General features: G+C 41.9%; 1 protein-coding gene across 1 annotated transcript in view; it reads left to right on the forward strand.

The window, feature by feature from the left end:
* LOC105833013 overlaps positions 1-20,065 on the forward strand; it is a 45,843-nt gene that overhangs the window by 332 nt on the left and 25,446 nt on the right. Inside the window, exons 2-3 of the mRNA XM_012674403.3 lie at positions 206-1,758; positions 2,386-2,883. Of these exons, the coding sequence (XP_012529857.1) occupies positions 2,491-2,883 (393 nt within the window). The 5' untranslated portion in view covers positions 206-1,758; positions 2,386-2,490. The remainder of the gene's footprint in view (positions 1-205; positions 1,759-2,385; positions 2,884-20,065) is intronic.

A 20,065-nucleotide genomic window follows, 5' to 3' on the forward strand; every position in this document is an offset into this window, starting at 1 on the left:
GAGTAATAGACAATTTTTAAAAATTTATGTACAAAAGATGTACAATAGTCGCAATTGTCTTTTTTACGAATATTTGCATTTTTTAATTCTATAACAATCACAAAACTTCTACTTGTTTCTTGCATCATAGAATTTTAGGTTATTTAAATTAGTCGAATCAATAGAAGGTGACCTACAACTAATCAACAATGTTATTTTCATGTAGAAGGAAAAGAAAACAAAAAGTCTTGCGACTCATCCACGAGATGAGCTTCGAGGAGCCGTTTCATCCTGCAGTTTCGAAGGAAGCGAGATCGAAGGCGAGAGTACAGGATGAATTTTCGGCGATTGAGTTGGCGATTGGAAAATGCCGAGACACGCCGAAGAAGAATTTCTTCGTTCGGCGAAAGTCGCGGATCGATTGGACGCATGAGCATTTTAGGTGGCGTCGCGACGCCGCCAAGCGTCGTCGTCGTCTCGCCTACGCATCCCCCTGCCGGTATAATTCATGACAAGCTCCTCTCTTTCTCTCACGATTCTTTCTTTTTCTTTTTTTTCTTTTTTTTTAATCATGGGGTAGGATTGCAGAGAGGAGCGAGGGAAAGAGCATAGCGAAAGGAAAGGAAGAAACCGGGAATAGAAGGGAGTGTGAATTCAAGCGATAAGGGGATGAAAGGGCGAAGAGCGAAACTCGAGAAGGGAGAGAGGAGAGATAGCGGGGATAATTGGAGTGAAAGAGACGGCGATAATAATAAAGGGACCGACGCGAGGTAGAATAGATAAAGGGCGGGAAACGAGAAAGGGGGGAGAGAGAGAGAGAGAGAGAGAGCGAGAGAGATATTAATAAGCAGTGATGTAAACTTACGAAGGGCCGTCTGTGCATGGAGACGCCTCTCTTGCATTTTAAATGTTATAGATTTGACAACTGCACGCACGCAAAAAACAAAGCGAATCGTGAATTAAAAATAAGAATTGAAAAATAAGAATAAAATTAAGCCTTGACAAGAACGGCTGGAACTTTGGAGAGGTTCTCCCGTCTCTTGATTTTTTCCCTTCAGGGGCAAGAATGATTTTTAAAGTCAAACAAAAAGTGATTTCATCTTTTGCTTATTCAATTTAAATTCAAGCAAATAAATCAAAAGGGAGTAAAGAAGTGACGAGTACCGTCTTGTTTTACCGTCAAACATCTAACTTAGCTCTTCTGAAAAATTAAAATCGCACATTTCCAGGATACAATTTCACATTAATTCATTATATACGAGAAAGCTATCCTCGACCAGAAACGAATCATCGTCGTGCCCGTCATGGTAAAGTTGTACCCTTGGCAGTGGTGAGTTTCACCGACGCCGGCGCCAGGGCGCTTTTCCTCGCGCCATCTCTCCTCCCCTCCCCCCCTCCGTACATCACGCGTGCGTGGTGCGAGCGTAATAACGATCTCCCGCGTACATACATACGTGCGAGGGAGAGAAGGCGCGAAAGAGAGTGAAAGAGACGAGGGGCGAGAGGGAGAGAGAGAGAGAGAAAGGCGAGCGCGTCTCGCTCGCCGAGGGGTGCCGCGGGCGAGGAACAACAGATGTCCTTCCGCATGACGCACGCAGGGTGGTCGTCGTCCCTCGGCGCGGAGTGGTAGTCTCGCGTCCGGTGGTGTCTGCGCGCGTACACGTCGCGCGAAGCGGAGCAGCGGAGCGGAGGCGGCTGCGGCGTCCTCGCCAGGGATCCTCGAGCCAAGGGGGCGAAGGACCTCGTTCGCAACCAACCACTCGGGGGGGTGAAGCTCAGGTGAGGCTCCGATCCGAAGCGCGAGAGTTCTCGTCATTGCCGCGAGACGCGGATCACGCGATCGAGGGAACCGACAGGGTGGTGTTTGTTCTCGGGAATCTCGAGGGGTTGTTGTACGTTCGACTCTTCGAGACTCGCCGTCGTCGTCCCGTAACGCGAGCGGCTGCGTCTTCCGAACTCGAGGACAACCCGAAGACGCCGCGCGCGTCTCATGTTACATAAATTGATGCCGATACGTCGTCAATGATACTCGCGTGGCAATGACGAGACTTCGCGAAACTCCGAGACAAAATTTAAGACTTCCTCAATGAGCAATCTCGCGCGATGGATCTTGACGTGACATTTTTTCTCCGATATTTATCGATGACGAGAAAATCGTGATGTAAGATATATATATCTCTTTTTTTTTTCTTATTAATTGGTTTTCCTTTGCCAGGAATAAAATTTTATTTCTCCCGCATTTGAATATTTAATTTCAGCGAAATGCATTTTATATCCCACAGACACAAAATGTCAAGCATCAAGTAAGTGTAATGGCGACGCTTTAAAAATCTATTTTAAAGCGCCCTTTCACCGCGCGAGAGTCCCTTCGCTGATCCGTGTAACAATTATCGGGAACTCTTTCAGCCGGCCGCCGTCCGCGTGAAATGTACGCGTGAAATGCCGCTGGACGCGCGCCGCGCGGCTTCCATCACCCGAGGGCGAGGGCCATTCTCCGGTTAGTCCCGCGCGATGACGTGCGAGGTGTCGTCGAAGGGTACGACGCGCAGGGCGTTCCGCGACCAGGACCCACCGCGAATATGCAACAAGAGCGCGGAGAACCTGCTGCGGGACGAGCTCGAGTTCTCGCGGTCGACCCCGAGCTCGCCGACGACCCTCCAGCGCGCCGCCAGCCTCGAGAAGTGCTTCAGCGAGCCCGAGTTCTTCCAGAAGCAGCGCGAGCTGATCTCCAAGCACGAGCAGCGTACGAGGGTGAAGGAGGGTAGCGGCGACGGCGAGGAGAGCGTCACCACCACCCCGAGTCCCGCGCCAGACGACGCCGACGGGGACGCCGCGAGCACCGAGGACCTCTCGCCGAGGAAACTCTCCGCCAAAGTGCCTTCCCCTTGCGAGCACGCGAGCGAGGTACGTGGAAAGCGATCAGATATTGTTGTTGCGAACCCCTCTGCGAGGAGTGAAAGAAAGTCAACTCGATCGATTTGGTGAATGTTGAGTAAGACAATCTTGTGCTCAATTATAATAATAGTCGACCTTTGGTAAAATAATTTTTATTAAATATTTAAATACTGTAATATGAAATACTGTAATATTTAATAATTATATTAATAATAATCAAGCGGTCGTTAAATATTTGATTACGTTAACTGAATGTTTAATTGAAGCTATTTCATCGAAACTTGGTAGCTATCAAACTTGTACATATTATTATTATTATATTATACTGAATTCTTTTTTTTGTATAGTCGATCGAGTTGCTTTTCGAGAGGCTCGGATAATTAATTGCACGCCGGCTTCGTCTGCCTTTCATCGCCGTTTTCATTTTGGGGATTCGAGCGTAAATCTGGAGAATTTTTTAAGGAATGCGGAGATCGAAGGCCATGATTAGCTCATGGCTTTCTCGTAGCGCGAATCGTTCGATCCGAGACGGAATAAATTTGTATCGCTTTGTCATCCGGGAAATCGGATTATACGGGAATCGTTTGCCATCTTTTTTTTTCTTTTTTTTAGAGATATCCTTTTTAGAAGTATCAGGTCATTGGATTAAGAAACAATGTGGAGCATCGATTGGAGCTCATGTTGTTTCCTCTCTCGCCTCGTCTACTAACATCGACGAGATCCTCCGTAAAATAGCCAGAGATAGGCTAAATATATCGTGCATCTATCCAAGGATATACGCATCTAACGATATATTTAAAGCGTGCATTTCAAGAGCGATTTCTTTTTTTCTTTTAAACGAGAATTCCATCGAACGTCGCATTTTTTGTCGCAATTTCTTCAGTGACTCTCGCGATCAAATGTCACCCCGGCGTTTTTGCACGCATTTTTCACGAGCGTTGGCCTTCGATACCTTTTTTTCTCCCCCACGGCTGGTCGTAACCCGTTTTTCCGTGCACGCGGAGAAATTAAAAACGACACTGGAAAAATACAACCGTCGCACGTGCGGCAACAAAAATCACAGCTAAAGTTCGGCGCGGTCAGTCGCGAGCGCGTGAGTCACGACGAGCGGGTTTTTCGCTTCGGGGCGAGACTGGGAGGAATCGCCTGTTAAATTTCCCGAAGAAGGAAAACGTGTTTTTTTTGCGGGGGAGAGGAAGGAGGGGAATCTCGCTCGATTTAGCCCGATTTGAGAGGCGCGTATTGGGACCGGCCGACGTTGCCGGTCCGGTCGCAACGGTATCTCTCGGCCGACGAGGGACAGGTGCACTATCGACCCGCGCCAGAATCTCGCCGATGTATCGGAGGAAGCTTCACACGCCTCGCCGAAGAGGCAGCGAACTCACTCGCGCGGGGAATCGCCGACCTTCGCTTTTGTCGGTGAAATTTCGCGCCTCGACGCGTTGTTTTTTCTTTTCTCTCCCCGAGATTGACGCAATAATCGAGGTTTGCGGGAAGTTTATTTCCCCGGGCACAATTGGGAATTCCACCTTTTATTAATCAGAAATAATCTGATATGATTATGTGAAAATATGTAAAAAAATTACGTTCTCATATTATTGAAATTTGGAGATCTATGTAAAATGAAATAGCTTTAATGTATGACACTGTTTCAGTGTCATTATAACAGCTTTCCGTCTTGTAATTAAACAAATTGCCCTCTTACCAAGAATTAAGTATAAAAATGTTTAAAACAGAATTTCCAAAGGATCGCGACTTACCTGGTGGGTCACAAAAGATTTTTCAACTGATAAGAATCGATATCAAATTTAAGAATAAACTAATTATTAAACTATAATTATCAAACTCATAAAAATAATTTTCTTCGACGCATCAAAAATATTATTAATAATTTCAATAAAAAATAAGTGCATTTTTCAAATACTTACATTTATTGAGAGAAAGAGACACTTTGAGAAATAGATTTATAAAATTATATTTAATAAAAAATTAAGAAGTAGGAGGAGTAAAATGATAAAAGTTTCAAAATTTCGTTGCTCTCCAAAGCAGCTAGATAGATCGTAATAATTCGTCGTTTAAAAAAATAAGTATTTGGAGTATAACGGCCGGTTCCAACTTCTTGATAAACTTACCTATTAGGTGAATATGTGTCTGTATTTATTTAGAACAAAAATTGAGATAGACACATGCTTACCTGATAGATAAGTTTACCAATGGTTCTAGAGAGATATAAATGTGAATAGAGATATAGAATGTATAGATGTAAGAGTGAATGTGTAAAAAAAAGGAGATGTTATAATCTTTTTTTAAGAACTTGAATATTATTTTCGTTGTGTGTAACACTTCCGTGTTATACAGTTCACTCTTGCAAGATAAAAATCTAGGATAAAAATGAAAAGTAAAGATCCTTAATGAAAATTTATATATTTAAAATTTTATTATACTTCATATATCAATAAGTATAATTTCATATATTTATAGAGATATTTGTCTATGCGCTGCGCTAATTAGCGTTCGTGAAATTTTTGTTGGCTAAATTTGCACTGCTAGAGTACGCTTATTATTTTATTTATTACCAGAGATTATACAGATCTCTCTTGCCGACTTAATACGGCCTGCTGAAGCTACGTAATAACTCGTTTCTTTATTTATGCTGTAGACTCTACAGTGTAGAGTACTATACATGCGCGGCGATAAAGTTGCGTAAATAGATTCGAAACCGGCATTTATGCCACTTGATACGCATATATGCCTGCTATCCTTGAGAGGCTTAAGAAACTCGGTACCGTTTTACGGCTCCTTCACTTTCTAGACTCTCATCATTTTTATCACACATCCCGTTCATATCCCGTGCCGATTCATCCAGTTTCAGCAACTGGATACGTCGCTGCGCTATCGAGTACGAGTTTATAAAATGCTTTTGGAATTAGGTGGCAAGTGTCTGCTAATGCGTAAGGTTCCGCATCTTAGGCAATATCTCGCAAAGACTAAGTGTAAACAAAGTTAACTTTAATTTAAGTTATTAAAGGAAAATTGAGTTATTAAAACAAATTTTACATAGCATAATTCACCATAATATTGAATTGAAACATATATACAATAAATACTTACAATAAATAGAGAATATGGCAGAAATTTAAGAGTATATTTTAAAATATTTATTACAAATTACAAAATACATAAATACATATGTTTAAATTACGTACAATGATAAATTAAAATAACACACGTTGTACAACGTTTGTAACGTTATACAAATATCTTCCTTTATAAAGCACAGGAGAATTTTAATACCAGCTTTTAATACACGTAAATTCCAAAGACTTATTTTTTTCTCCGCGTTAAATATTCGTTTCGCTGTTTAGGGAGAGGAAGAAACGATATAAAAGTCCCCACACACGCGTGTGTGTTTGCGCGCGCGCGCACGTGTGTACAGCTTTACAAATCACTTAGAAATCACGAGCGATTTTCTGCTCTTAGGTTCGCCGATGTGCCGAGAAATTTTCCCGCCGGGTTTTACCTCGAGGTAAACGTCTCGGGACCGAGGAGCTGCCGTGGACGGCTGCGGATGACAGATGCGTCGTTTCTAAAATTCTCAGAACTGTCGCATTAGTGACGGTATAGGCGGCGAGGTGATTGCAGGACCTGCTGGGTTCTCGCCGAGATGAATTAGGCTCGGATCTGGAGGGAGGACGTGGGTCCCGTGGCAGGTTCTTTTTCCATCGGACGCCTTTGTGCGGATTAAGGTGCGCTCACAAAGGCGCCTCGCGGCATAAACAAAAGCGATTTCAAGCGCTCGCGATTGAAGATCTTCACACGGAGAGAAGTTTCTCTTAAAATTTACCCTTAAGGGGATGCTGGAGTTGTTTGTGGGATAATGTGTAACCTCGAGGAATTTTTACTATACTGTTTAGTACAATTTACTAAAAGTAATAGTAAATTTTACTAAAAAGTATAGTAAAATTCCTCGAGGTCGTACATTATGCCACAATTACCAGATTTTGAGGGTAAATTTTAAGAAAAAATTCTCTCCGTGCAGGATTCTTGTATCTTTGAAGGATTTCTATATGAAAAGGTGTTTATTAGATAATATCACTTTTCTAGCTATTTCTCTCTTCCTTTCTCTTTAGGTCTTTTGTTTACGCCTTGTTTATCATTTTTTTTCTCACAATTCTGGCACATTTCGTTTCTCACACAGATTTCGAAACTCCTCGAGATAATGGAGCAAGCGTCCTTTCCGCTTCTCGTTAATGTCATCAGGTTTTTGAGTCACTCGAAACGATATCCGCTGTATCTGGTCGCGTTATCGTAAATCATTTCCGCGAGAGATAAATAAATCCAGTTCGGCGTGTGGGAACTCGTTTCCCCCGCGATATTTATTATTCATCGCGCTTTTGTCGCGTATGCAAATCCGTCGGGGAGTAGTCGGCGTGTAATGCAAATGGGAGAAAAGCCACGGTGAGTGCGGTAGCCTATGTCGCGATTTTCCGCGGCGTACTGTACGCCGTAAGGAGATGGACGCGGGCGATCCCCGCGCGCGCGCGGAGCGCTAGGCGAATCGAGATTTAGCTGGAAATTTGCTCGAAATACACCGGTTACACGGCTTGCAACCCGGGGGTCGACGACCGGCAGCGGGCAGCACGTTACGATATTGACGAGGAAGCCGCTATTTCGGGGAGACGACGGCGATTAATTGCCGGGGCGAGGAGAGGCGGCTCGGGGAACGCCGTCGATAAATATTCAATCGATCCTTCATGAAATTATCATCCCGCCGCTCGAGATTGCTCGCTAATAACTCGCCTTAGCGATCGTCAAGAACATCGTTTCGAATTTACGGCCTGTCCTCCGTCAGATTGTTTTATCGTAAATTCCGCAATTGACTGAGATTATCGTCGATAGAAACGTTTCTTTGACTGTAACTACATTGCAAAAAATTTGTGTAAAATTATACTATTATAGTAGATAATTTTGAGACCCACTATAATAGGTGTAAATGTTTGCATGATGTAATTTGACACAATAGTGTAAAGTAATAGGTATAATTTTACACAAATTTTTCACAGTGCAGCGTTATTAAGCATGATGCACGGAAAAGAAATGCCTCGCCAATATTTCAGCGATAAAAAACAAATTACGAATATACATTTTTTTCTGATTCAATTTAAGACATAGATTTCAAGAAAATGGTACGTAAAAATTACATAATACAAACGCTAGGATTCCGCCGCGACCCGTCCGTCGGGGCTTCCCCTCGATTTTAATTGTGTCACGCGCGCGTGCCACGTTCTCGCATTAATAATCATGAACTTTTAATTCTGAATTGCGGCTACATCTTACGTAAACGAATCTGCCGTTCTACTGTTGCGCAACCACGCCGTATTGTGTATACACGTATTATAATTGCGTGTAAAATGCAACGACGCGATACGCAAAAGGCGTCGCCGAATCGAAGGTTGCAAGGTTGCCCGTTGATCCGGACCAGCCGCCGACCGACCGACCAACCAGCTGCGGATTGCATCCCCACGGTCCGCATCTCATCTCCGCTTTTCGTTATGAAGGCAGCCTGTTGAGGTCGTGCGGACGTGACGCGCGCGTGGTCCCTCGCAGAGACGGCGGCGCAGCCTCTCGTCTCGTCTCGTCGGTCAGTCCGATGTTTACGCTCGTGCTTTAAACATTTTTCGCCGTGCGCTCCGCAACATCGGTCCCCGTGCTCGGCTCCTTTTCTCGGCTCCTCCTCCGTCTGTTCCCTCCCGCGCGAAACAGCGAGCGACTCTTCATCGCAGTAGAGCGCCGCGGAGCGAGTGTGTTGCGCGCGTGTTTCACGGCGACGACGTAACACGTCTCCGGGCTCGTAAAACGTCGAGATTCCGGCTCGCCGCTTTTAATCGGCGATTCATCACGGTTCCCTCACGGTGCGCTGATTTCTCGAGGCCTCCGCAATTAGGACCGCGGGGAGATTCGGGGCGGCCGAAAGTAACGGTTGATGACAGAGGTAAGGGAAAATATTTACACGTGTGTGTGTGTGTACGTGGGTAACGTGTGAAAGAGAGAGATTTTGATACGCACTTTAAATATTTGACAAATGTCGGCGATATGACAAACATGCCAAAAAGTACGAGTGTGAACGAAGGTCGCAATTAATTCGCGCCTATCAAAATTTTAACACAGTTTATTCAGCGCGAGTAGAAGATTATTTTCGCGAGTGATAAAAGAGAGATTGTGAGATTGTTCCAAATTTTAAACTCTGACATTCATTGCCGCGCGTTGCGCATGCATGACGCGGATTCGTTACGCGAATCGCGGTATCGCACGTACATACATACGTGACGCATAGATACGAAAATATCTTATGGAATTGTCGACCTCAAATTCCTCGAACATCGATAACAACCGTTAGCGAACGCTTCGTTTAAAAATTATCGATAGAAGTTTAGAGATAATCTAATATACTTAATTTCAAAAACATAACTGTATTCCAGCTTTTAAAATTCTTTCGTCTTTTATCGCGAGTTAAATGTGATTATTTGATAGTTTGAAATAAGATCGAAATCACGTATATAAATAATTTTTGGAGGGCTATTATTTTTCGAATAAAATATTATGGGTTGTGCAAATGCTTGGAAATTTTTATCTTGGACTTGTTATCGTTTCTTTGTGTTAATTGAATTTTCAATTTCGGCTTTCCACTGAACAAATTAATTTTTTTTTTTGCAAAGCCACAAGGGGCAGTTCAATGCATATATTGGCAAACTCTACAACAATGCGGCAGCATCGGCCAGAATTGCAGTCGATCTGCACCGCAACTTTTTTGAGCGCACCAAATCGATCGTACACGAAATGTAGTGTTTTCAAGTTAATATCGTGCTAAAGTCAAAATAGTTTGTGTGTATTTATTGTGTAAAAGAGAGAGAATGAGAGAGACAAAAAGTTAATTGGAAATATATTTTATTATATCTGCAAAAATTAATTGTCAAACGATTTTGAGTTTAATCTTGTGGATAATTTACATCAAACTCTCTCTCTCTCTCTCTCTCTCTTAAGTTTGAAATATCAACACGGAAAGACGCAATCAAGTCGATTAAAATTGTAATCGAATTAATCGCATTATAAAGGAATTTCAAAGATTTCGGATGTTTATCTAGATACATATTTAGATCAAGAAATGTCGTCTTCGTGACGATAATAAACGCGGGCGTCGGTATCGCAACCTTGGAATTTCGTCTTCCTTTCGCGCCGCCTACGCCGCGCCGCGACGCGGACGCGCGGTCGCAACGTATAACCTGGTGCAAATAAGAGCGGATCACCGTCGTCGGAAGCGATCGCGTAACGCAACGAGAAAACGGTTTCTTTCGCGCAGAGTTCTCCGCGTACGATTTCGTCATCGGCGATTGTCGAGCTGTTTCTCGCAATCCGCACCTCGTCACGTACCTTCTGCGACCTCGAAGACACTTCATAAGTAAAGTATTCAAATTCACACGCGTAGCAGCCTATTCAATTAACTTTTAATTAATTAGATTTCGTAATTTTTACGAGTTATGACAAATACAACATTTATCGCGCGGTAATACAGATTAGTTTTAGTAAAGAAGATGCAACGTTTAATTGGACGGTTTTACACTTCTGTAAAATCGGAGTTTTTTGCATTTCAATTCGCTTTCAATTCATTCGTCGTGAAAGGGAGAAACGGGTTTTAATATTTATTTTATATACCTTTGGAATCTTCCTCCTGGGGTAGCGTGAACAATTTTCAAGCGGTGGAGCTGATTACGCTCGATTAATTAACGTGAGATAGCACTTATCGACGTTCATATGTTGGTCTTTATCACGCGTTACAAAGTGTAGACGAACATCCAGTTGTTGACGAAATCGTCTAATTAGCGTGAATATTAGTTTGAAGTGGATTTTATTTTGATGCAGCGCCGCTTCATCTTTAAATATTCATTATCCAAATTTCTGCAAATAATAGGAGGAATTAATTAAATCTAACAGCGAATATATAAAAACAGAAGGCATAAGAATTCGAAGATTCCACAGAGAAAAAAAGAATATTGCTGTTTTAACAATATCTTTAGCTTTAAAACGGAAATCTTAAAATAAGATTATATTAATAAAGGATTGAAGATTTACTTGAATAAAGATATATTCTAAAATTTTATATAGTTTAATCAAGAAAATAATATTCTTGTTATTTAAGAATAATTCTCTTGAATAGAAAGGAAAAAATGTTGGATAGAAAATACTACATGTTCAAATCGAAAATTAAAATTTTCTTAGAATAAAATTATTAAACAATTATATTACACTCTTGAAATAACACCTATAGTATTGAAATAAGACTATATTTTATATTTTAAAATTCAATATTTAAAAAATTTTCTAAGAAGATTATATATTATTGCTTAATACATGAAGCAATGATCGTGTTAATTCGAATACATAAGTTTTAATTTGAGAGTAATTTTTTTTGTGCACTATAAAATATAATGCTGATAAAAATTGTTGAAATAGAAAATAATAAAAATATAGTTACTTCCGACAGTATGTCCCATAAATTCAAATAAATTCTTTTCCATCCAATCTATTTCAATTCTTCCGCAGTTCTGTTAAAATATATACATTTCGTGTAAATTTGTTTACACATAAATATCTCACGGAAAGATCACGCGATTTCAAGATAACAAAGGTAATAGGCTCGAATCACCCAATCGCGCGTCCGAAAGAAGCGAAAGTTTTCTGCGCGCACTGTCAAGAATCTCGCACACTCGGGTTTTACAGTTAATTGACGTTAGATAACAGATAACGACGAGTCCGTCGCGCGGTGGTGCAGGGCGAAATACGCAGACGTGCATCTAGCGTACGTACGTTCGAAGCGCGCGGCAAACGCGCGGCTACCGGTCTTGCGGCATTAATTAAACTGCAAACTGGTTGCGCTCGGGAACTAGTTTCCGTGCAGTAGACACGCGCATTCTTTATACAGGGTGCGAAATCATTTCCGACGTGGGAAAACGGTCCTTCCTACGGCTTTCCATTAAATCGCCGAATAGGAGAGCTAATAATGCCTAATAGAACGTTTCCCTCTCTATCTCTTTCTCTCTCTCTCTCTCTCTCCTCTCCTCTCTTCGGGCGGTAATTAAATGTAAGAGGCGAAGGCCAGGAAGGCGACGAGGCAAATCTCGAGGACGTAGTCGCCCTACAGTCGCGAAGTCGAGTGCAACCGCCGTGATTGTTCCGCGAACGGTGGTCCTTCAAGACGATTATGAGAAGGTCTTAGGCTGCGAAAGGTGAATTTGCGCGCGCTTTCTCTCTCTCTCTCTCTCTCTTTCTCTTTCTCTGTCTGTCGCTCTCTGTCTTTCACGGAAATTGTACTTGCCATTGTTCCGTTCCCTTTAACGCAGACGGTGACGCCGAAGAAATCCGAGTCGGCACTTTTTCCCTTATTACGCGTGATGAGTTTTCGACTCTCGTGGTAATAAACCGGGGTTGACTTCTTCGACTTTCGACGTCACGTCGGTTTTTTTTCCTCGGACAGAAATCTCCAAACCTACAGCCTCTAAACACCAGCGCGAACTTCTAGATGTACGATTTTTCAATGTATACTGCTATACGCAGAAAACTGTCATTCTCGTGCCAAGAAAAACGATTACTCACAGTTTTTAGTTTTCTTCTTTTAATCTAATTAGTTTTAAAGTACATTCATCATTTAATTGAAAGTAATTAATTCAAATTAAAATACATAATATAAATTATTTGAATCAATTGTAAGTAAATTTTACTTATTTCATAAGTTTGTATATCTGCAAATCTGTTATAAGCATTAAATTTAGTCGAAATGTATTCCGAATTTAGTTTATTTACGACTTCAATCAAGAATATCAAATTAAAACCTAAACACGATTAGTTTATTATTCTGACTTTTCTCACAATCTTATAATATTCTATAATATTTTATAATTTTTTTTTGCGCATATAATAAGATGATAAATTCTTTTAATTTGCAAAGAAAAAAGTAAACTAAGTGATCGCTTTTCTTAGCAGTGGGTCGAACATTTTTCTGTGTAAATGACTTTTTTCGTCCGTAATTATGAATTTCGCGTTATTAAAGCGGTCGTCCGTTTCGCTAAAGTTTCGACTTTCTCACTCGCCTTTCGCAAAAAGTGTGTTCGACTCGCGGAAATTCTAGTTGGCCTTGAATTACGAACGCAGCCGCATAAACGACCGTTTCATTCCCGGAGGTATATCGCGTGAGAATTCGTCGATCTGTCGTTTCTCATCGGAGTGGATCCGCGTGTTCGCAAATTCAGCGGCGATATTTTGCGCAATTTCTATACGAAAACTGCGAACGCAAACCCGACAGTTTCCGCCACGGTTCCGCCCGTATAGTCACGAGAGACGGCCGCCGCCGTGAATTGAAGTGAAAGATCGCGCCGATCCGCCGCGCCGATTGCTAATCCCGACTGCTAATCCCAACGTCTTCTGGCCGCGCGTGATGCTGTTTTACTTTCTAAACGATCCGATACATTGTATCGATCAACTTGGCGATACGCGCTATTGACCGGGCACGGACCGTGTTCTTTTATCCGATCATCTTTCCTCGGTATAACAAACGACCGACGGCTTGGATCGTGGCGACTTAGACGGATGACAAATAAGGTGACTCGGCTTAGGGAGATTGATAGGGGGAAAAAGTTTAATTTTAATGATAGATCGAGTTAACACGTACCGCGGGATATTTCCCTCATTATACCGAAACGTGCGATGCATGCGTCCGCTGCCGCCGCCGCGCGGAGAGAAATCATCGCCTCGGTCATTATTGTATTAATAAACATTTGCAACGTGACTCATCTCAATTAAAGCGACGGCCGAGCGAGCGCGCGGGGAGCGCGACGCCGCGCGTGATACACACGTGGAAGAGAGGATCGCTTTCTCCGCGAGGAGACGACGCGACACCCCGGTGATTGTCGAGCGGAATCGATTAAGTCGCGCGCGTTCGCGTGTCCACGCCCGTGTTCGGAACGTGGTAAAAGTGTCTCTCTCTCTCTCGCCGTAGATCATATCGGTCGCCGTGATTCCGCGGACATCTCGCGGATTTTCTACGCGAGAAAGCAGAGAGCTGACGGGGAACTTTTTCGCGCGCGATGCCGGCGCTAATTTCCGGCGCGAAAAAAGGAACAAACAAACACGTCGAACGTACAACGCGTGGATGTTTAATTGGAACCGCGAGGGGAGATAGGAAAGTTTCGCCCGAGGCGTCGGCTCTTCGAGCGCAACAACGACTCCACGTTCGCCGCGATGAACCACCTTAACGTGCCGCTAATCGCGCGTTAAACCCTTTTTCGCGCTCCGCGCTTATTGCTCCCTGTCGAAAACACACGCAAAAGTCCGAGCCGCGCGATGCACGAGAGGCGAGAGCAGATGCAACGGCGCGGTGCACGCGTCCTCTCCCTTTCTCTCTCTCTCTCTCTCTCTCTCTATCTTTTTCTTTCTAACGATAGAATGTTGCGGGCGATCCTGTTGGACCGGTACTTTTTGTTTTACATAATCCACCGTGGAGAACGTGGCGTGCACAGGATCGCGTTCGCCAGGTGTTCGCTTCCGATCCGAAACACAGACACGTTCCGATTGAACGTACAACGGCGCGGTTTTGATTAGCATGCATAATCGCTTTTGGCAGAATGTAAAATTTAATTCATTAGCCGATTATAGAAGCTTCGAAAGTTATGTCTGATTATTATTGATAATTAATCTTCTAATCGTATTCGTTTGATATGTACTCTCTAAATTGCGATCGGCGAAAAATCTGTGAGATCAGTGAAAACACACTGATTTTGCAGTGGTATACTTACAACTCGTCAATCAGCGAAATGAATACGCCGATCTTTCAGTGATTATATACATTCATTCTGAAGTGAAAACCATTTAAGAGACAGTGAATACTTAATAATTGTCACAGCTGTAAGTGTACCGCTGCAAATGAGTGACAACATACTGATTGCAATTTAGAGAGTACGTTGTTTGGAATAAAAAAATTTATTAGAACACATGCATATTTTGTCATATTTTTTATTTTATTATTACATACAAAAACAAAGTAATACAAATTTTTTTAACATCATATAATATACATATACATATATAAAATAATAATACATATGCATAACATAAAATGTGACATATTATATACGTGAATTATGTTTCCAGGGTTAGGTAATAATTCTGTAAAAAATTAACTTTTAACTTAGTTAATTTTCTTAACTTTGACTTAATTCAATTAAAATAATATATTAATTTACTCAATCCTGCTAATATCGCATTAAACGTATTTGAGTCGAAAGACTCCGGATTGAAAGGTCGACTGCGCGTTGCAAATTGTTCACATGTCTCGAGTTCAATCTTAATTGTTGGAATTTCATCGAGACGAGGCGGGGATTAAACGGAAAGAAGATATTTGAATTTCGAGTCTCGAATTGCGGAAAGGGCGTTGACGGCTTTAAAGCGCAGCCGGCACTCTCTTCCCGGAAGGAAGGAAACCACCGAGCAGGTTTATTCTACGTAATTCTACGATCGCGACTGTTCATTTCGTATATGTCGTAGTTCAGTGGATGGATTCGTTACAGCGCGGAAGTGAGACAACGTGCTGATTTCACGGACGCGTAGCGAGGAATACGGCTGTAATTTGGTGGTACTTTAATGACGACTTCATCGCTGCCGCGCTGATAGGCGCTTCTCTCCCACAATAACCGTGCATCAACACTTTCCTACGGTACAGCGGGACGTCTGCTATTTGGTTCTGCATGTGAAAAAAAAAAGCGAACGCGGTAGTTCCGTGGTACGCATTCGACGGAAACGCTATATAATTCCGAGCTTTCCGATGGGATTTAAGGAACGCCTATGGTGGAAACCAATTGTACGCAATATCGATTTTTTTTTTACAAAATTCCGTTTCTGCTCTGTAATATAAATATAAATTATTTTTGTAGAGAGAGAGAGAGACACGAAGATTAGAGACGCCAATGATTATAATTGTATGTACTAAACTAAAAAAAATCTATTACTTAAAACTTGCGATTTATTAATTTAGAGAAATCTAAATAATATCCTAATAAGAAATCGAGCCTGCAAATTCACGCGTCAATCAAATATCCACTTCAAGAATCTTCACTGCCTCAACTCAGACGAGCTTATAAAAGTCAAGAGCGAGCGAAATAACAGATGCGAAAAAAATAATTCCGTTAAGTAACTTACAAAGCGAAGATCAGACTCTCGTATTCGTCGTCACGTTCGTAACCGCGGGTGACAACCACTTTCTTATCGGAACGCGGAAAATTCCGTGCAGTCGCGTGTCGTCGCATCTCGAAGATTCATTTCGCCATTGTCTATCCCGTCGCGACATTTAACGGCGCGACTTGCCTCCTGGAAATTTACTTTCTAACGATAGCGCGCGCTACTGGTCGGGGAATTACCTTTGCCGAGACACAGGAACTCGTTCATGGCGCGGTGAACGCAAGCCGGTGGCGGAAAGCGGCGTTTAAGGCACCGAGGAATTCGTTCTACGCGAGGAAAATTCGTCGCGGCCGCGAGAGCAGAACGGTTCTCGCGCTAATTTTCGTCGCTTTTCATGAGAGCCGCGCGCGCCGCGTCGGGGGAACGATTTTCACGCGTCCCCGAATCCACGGAAAGTATGTTGACTCGCCGTAATCGCAGGGGAATCATCGACCAGACAATTTGCATTATATACATATACATATATGTAAAGTATTTTTCTTTTATTATACGTAAAAGATAGTTTAAATTTAGGTACAGAATTTTTTTTTTTTACCGTTTTGTGCACTGAGCTACTTTGTTAATAAGAATATAAGAGATTTATTAAATTGTAATTGGAGCAGAGTGTTCGTTTTATTTAAAAATAAAAACTACAATTAAAAAGAAAGTAATGAGAAGTACATTTATAACGGAGGTTGTTTTGGGGGTAGTGAATATTTTTCGTCGAAAGAATACAGCAAAGAGTCTCGTAAGTCGGATAATCGTGCGGTTTAGGATCCGAAGGCTCTTGGCGTAGAATTTTTAATTAGCGTACGAGTTTTATACATTCGAATTTTCACAATGACGTGACTTTTACGGCTTAACCCTGCGCACCGCGGCGCGTTAACGACGCGAAAACGGTAATTTATTACCGCGGCTCGAAAAGGAGACGCGATTTCTCGCGTTTGCCGTTCTTGCCGTTGTTATACACAACACGTGCACGGCGTGAAACGGCCGGACTACGAGGGCTCCGAGGCGCGTGTAAAGAGCGACGATTGCGATGATAATTAGGGTGATCGATGTGCCGTAATTTGTAACTCGTCGTCCCGGCGGACACATTTTACATCGATTTTACGGATGCTCGAATGGGATCGCTCGAAACGCGAAGTGAATGAACTCCGCTCTCGAGCTTTCCCGTTGACATGTCGGGAATCATTTTATAGAGAGATGTTAGAAATGGAAAATACCCTGACAGAAAAAGATCGAATTGTCATAATTTAATTATAATTCATAGTCATTTCGGATGCCAACTGTATACTTGTTTTAACCATACAAATTACAACTTATTAAAAAGCATGAGTTAAAAATTAGTTATATTTTAGATAAAAACGTTATTCAATCTTTGACGTTCATAACTTAATACTTTACTATTATAATATTTTAAATTATCGCAATTTATAGCAACATTTTTTAAAGTAAGTATATTTCAATAGAACGCTAAACACATAAGGATATTATAACATAGTACAACTACAGAAACGTGCTTCTAATTATTAATTGTTTTACTACATGCAATTATAGTCACGGGAACATCAAACACTTTTTCTCTCAGTGTATACACATATTTTATTTCTCGCGAAAGGAGACACTTTTCTTTCTCCTCGTTGCTATTCCGCGCCATCAAATCAACTATACATTTCGCAGGGCAGAGAGCCAAACGTCGTTCCTCTTCCTTTGATATCGATCAAAGATAGAAATTCGCGCTGCCGCGTACATGTTATGCACATTGCAGTTACACCGGGTGGTCGTCGTTTCCTCATTGTCTTTCCGACGCGACGCTGAGGTTGGGGAGGACAACGCGTATATGTGCACTTGCACATACACGCTCCGTGCGTTTATTCGGTTTCGCTTTTCCCTGATTCTCAGGGAGGCGAGAAGACAAAGCCGCGCGCGCGCGCTCGCGCGCGAGTGCGACGCACGCTCGCTTTCTAAACGGCCGACGCGAGCGTATACGCACAATTCAATCGAGCGGAGAGCCGTCATCGTCGGACAGAGAGAAACGTCCTAACCGCGGCATTCGTCACTCGGTAAACTCCGTCAATTTGCATATTACGTTGCTGCGTAACATCGCGTTTAATCTTGCACGCGAGGGAGGAAAAAAGAAAGAGGAGAATCGAGAGGTTGACTTGTTTCTACGCTCGAAGTTCCGTCACTCGCAGGACGGAGGATCCAAGGACTGATCGATATTGCCGATCGTCTCCGTCGTTTAGCATCCTAAATTTAAATACAAATTAACTTGTGTTTATTAAATCGATGGATCTGTTAATTAATCAATGATACAAACTGGATAATTTTAATTAAATATACACGTATCTTGTAATTATTTTATTTTCACCAGTGCCTATACTGCCGTAGCTCGTAACTGTTCCCTTTAATTGCTACTTTTCTTGTATAAATTTCTTGTATAATTAGCATGTATGGAGCGCAACATTGCGCATCGCAGTTGATGATCCGCAATTAACGCGACCCTGAAACTTTCATTTCGATGGGGACGTTCGTTGTGCATGCAGGATGCATAAGGAACGGGATAAATGGCGTAGATAAGATATGGCAGTAGCGCATATCTAATTTCTAAAATGCCGTAAATTATGGAGTCACGTAAGGGAAAGGCGCCGTGAATTACAAGGCGACGGAAATTCCGCCGTTGAATGCCCCGCTAAAAAACATTGCAGCTTTTCGATTAGTCTCGATCTCTCGGGCCGATTCGCTTCGCGTTTGCGGCGTGGAGAGACGTGAAATATTCGTAAAGTACGCGATAAAAGCTTACTTACCCAATTTACCATTTTTCTGCATACGCGATATCTCCAACCTAAACTCGCAGGTCGAACATTCTGTAATTCGCGAAGTACTCTGCACAGAAAAAAAGGAATATTCTTGTTTTGACAATGTCTTTGGTTTTAAAACGGAATTCTTGAAATGAGATTATATTGCAAATCAAAAAGAATTACTTGAATGAAGATTTATTTTAAAATTTTGCATAGTTTAATCAAGAAAATTATATTCTTGCTATTTAAGAATAATTTTCTTGAATGGAAAGGAAAAGAATGTCGGATAGGAAATACTACATGTTCAAATCGAAGATTATAATTTTCTTAGAATAAAATTATCAAAACAATTATATTATATTCTTAAAGTAACACTTATAGTATTGAAATAAAACTATAATATTTTGAAATTCAAGATTTTTCAATTCTTCTAAGAAGATTGTATATCGTTGCTCATACATATATGAAACAGTGATGAGCCAGTTTTATGAGCCAGGGTCTCAAGTTTTATGTGGAACATGATTTGATTAGCATTCGCGAATGCTCGAAGGAAAATGGAGTCGAGTTTTACATCAGCGCGAATTTATCGACGTCTTAATGCAACCGTTCTTCGTTACCGCGATTGAGTGCATCGTAACTTTTCAATTAGCCGCTATTTTCTAACTCTCGGGGCTCCCCCGATTGACTTTCTTCTTCGATCGCCTCGGCCGCATCCGCGTCACGAAGTTATATATCAGAGCTGCAATTTTCCGATGAACTTTGGCACTCGATCGATTTGTTCGCGTTGAGGCGTAACATGCTCAACAACAATAGAAGATCCGAGTTCCACTTCTATATCTCTCACCCGCGGAATGATTCATGAGAAATCCATCAGTTTTGCGGTCGCGCGACATTTGCCGTTACGTACATTGCAAATTTCATTTTCCCCTCGCGTTAACACTAAAAGTGCCGGACATTTATTGACCGTTTCTATTTTTCAGATTGATATTGAATTTCTCGCATGAAGACACAATTCCGAAACTCTTGACTTTTCAATAATTACGTTCTGTACATATAAATAAAACATTTTGTTTTTAATCGCATTCTTTATTTTCGCAGCAACTTATTCGCTATGGTACTTTTTAGCG

Source organism: Monomorium pharaonis, chromosome 9 (assembly GCF_013373865.1).
Source record: "Monomorium pharaonis isolate MP-MQ-018 chromosome 9, ASM1337386v2, whole genome shotgun sequence".
In the NCBI taxonomy this organism is placed as follows: Eukaryota; Metazoa; Arthropoda; class Insecta; order Hymenoptera; family Formicidae; genus Monomorium; species Monomorium pharaonis.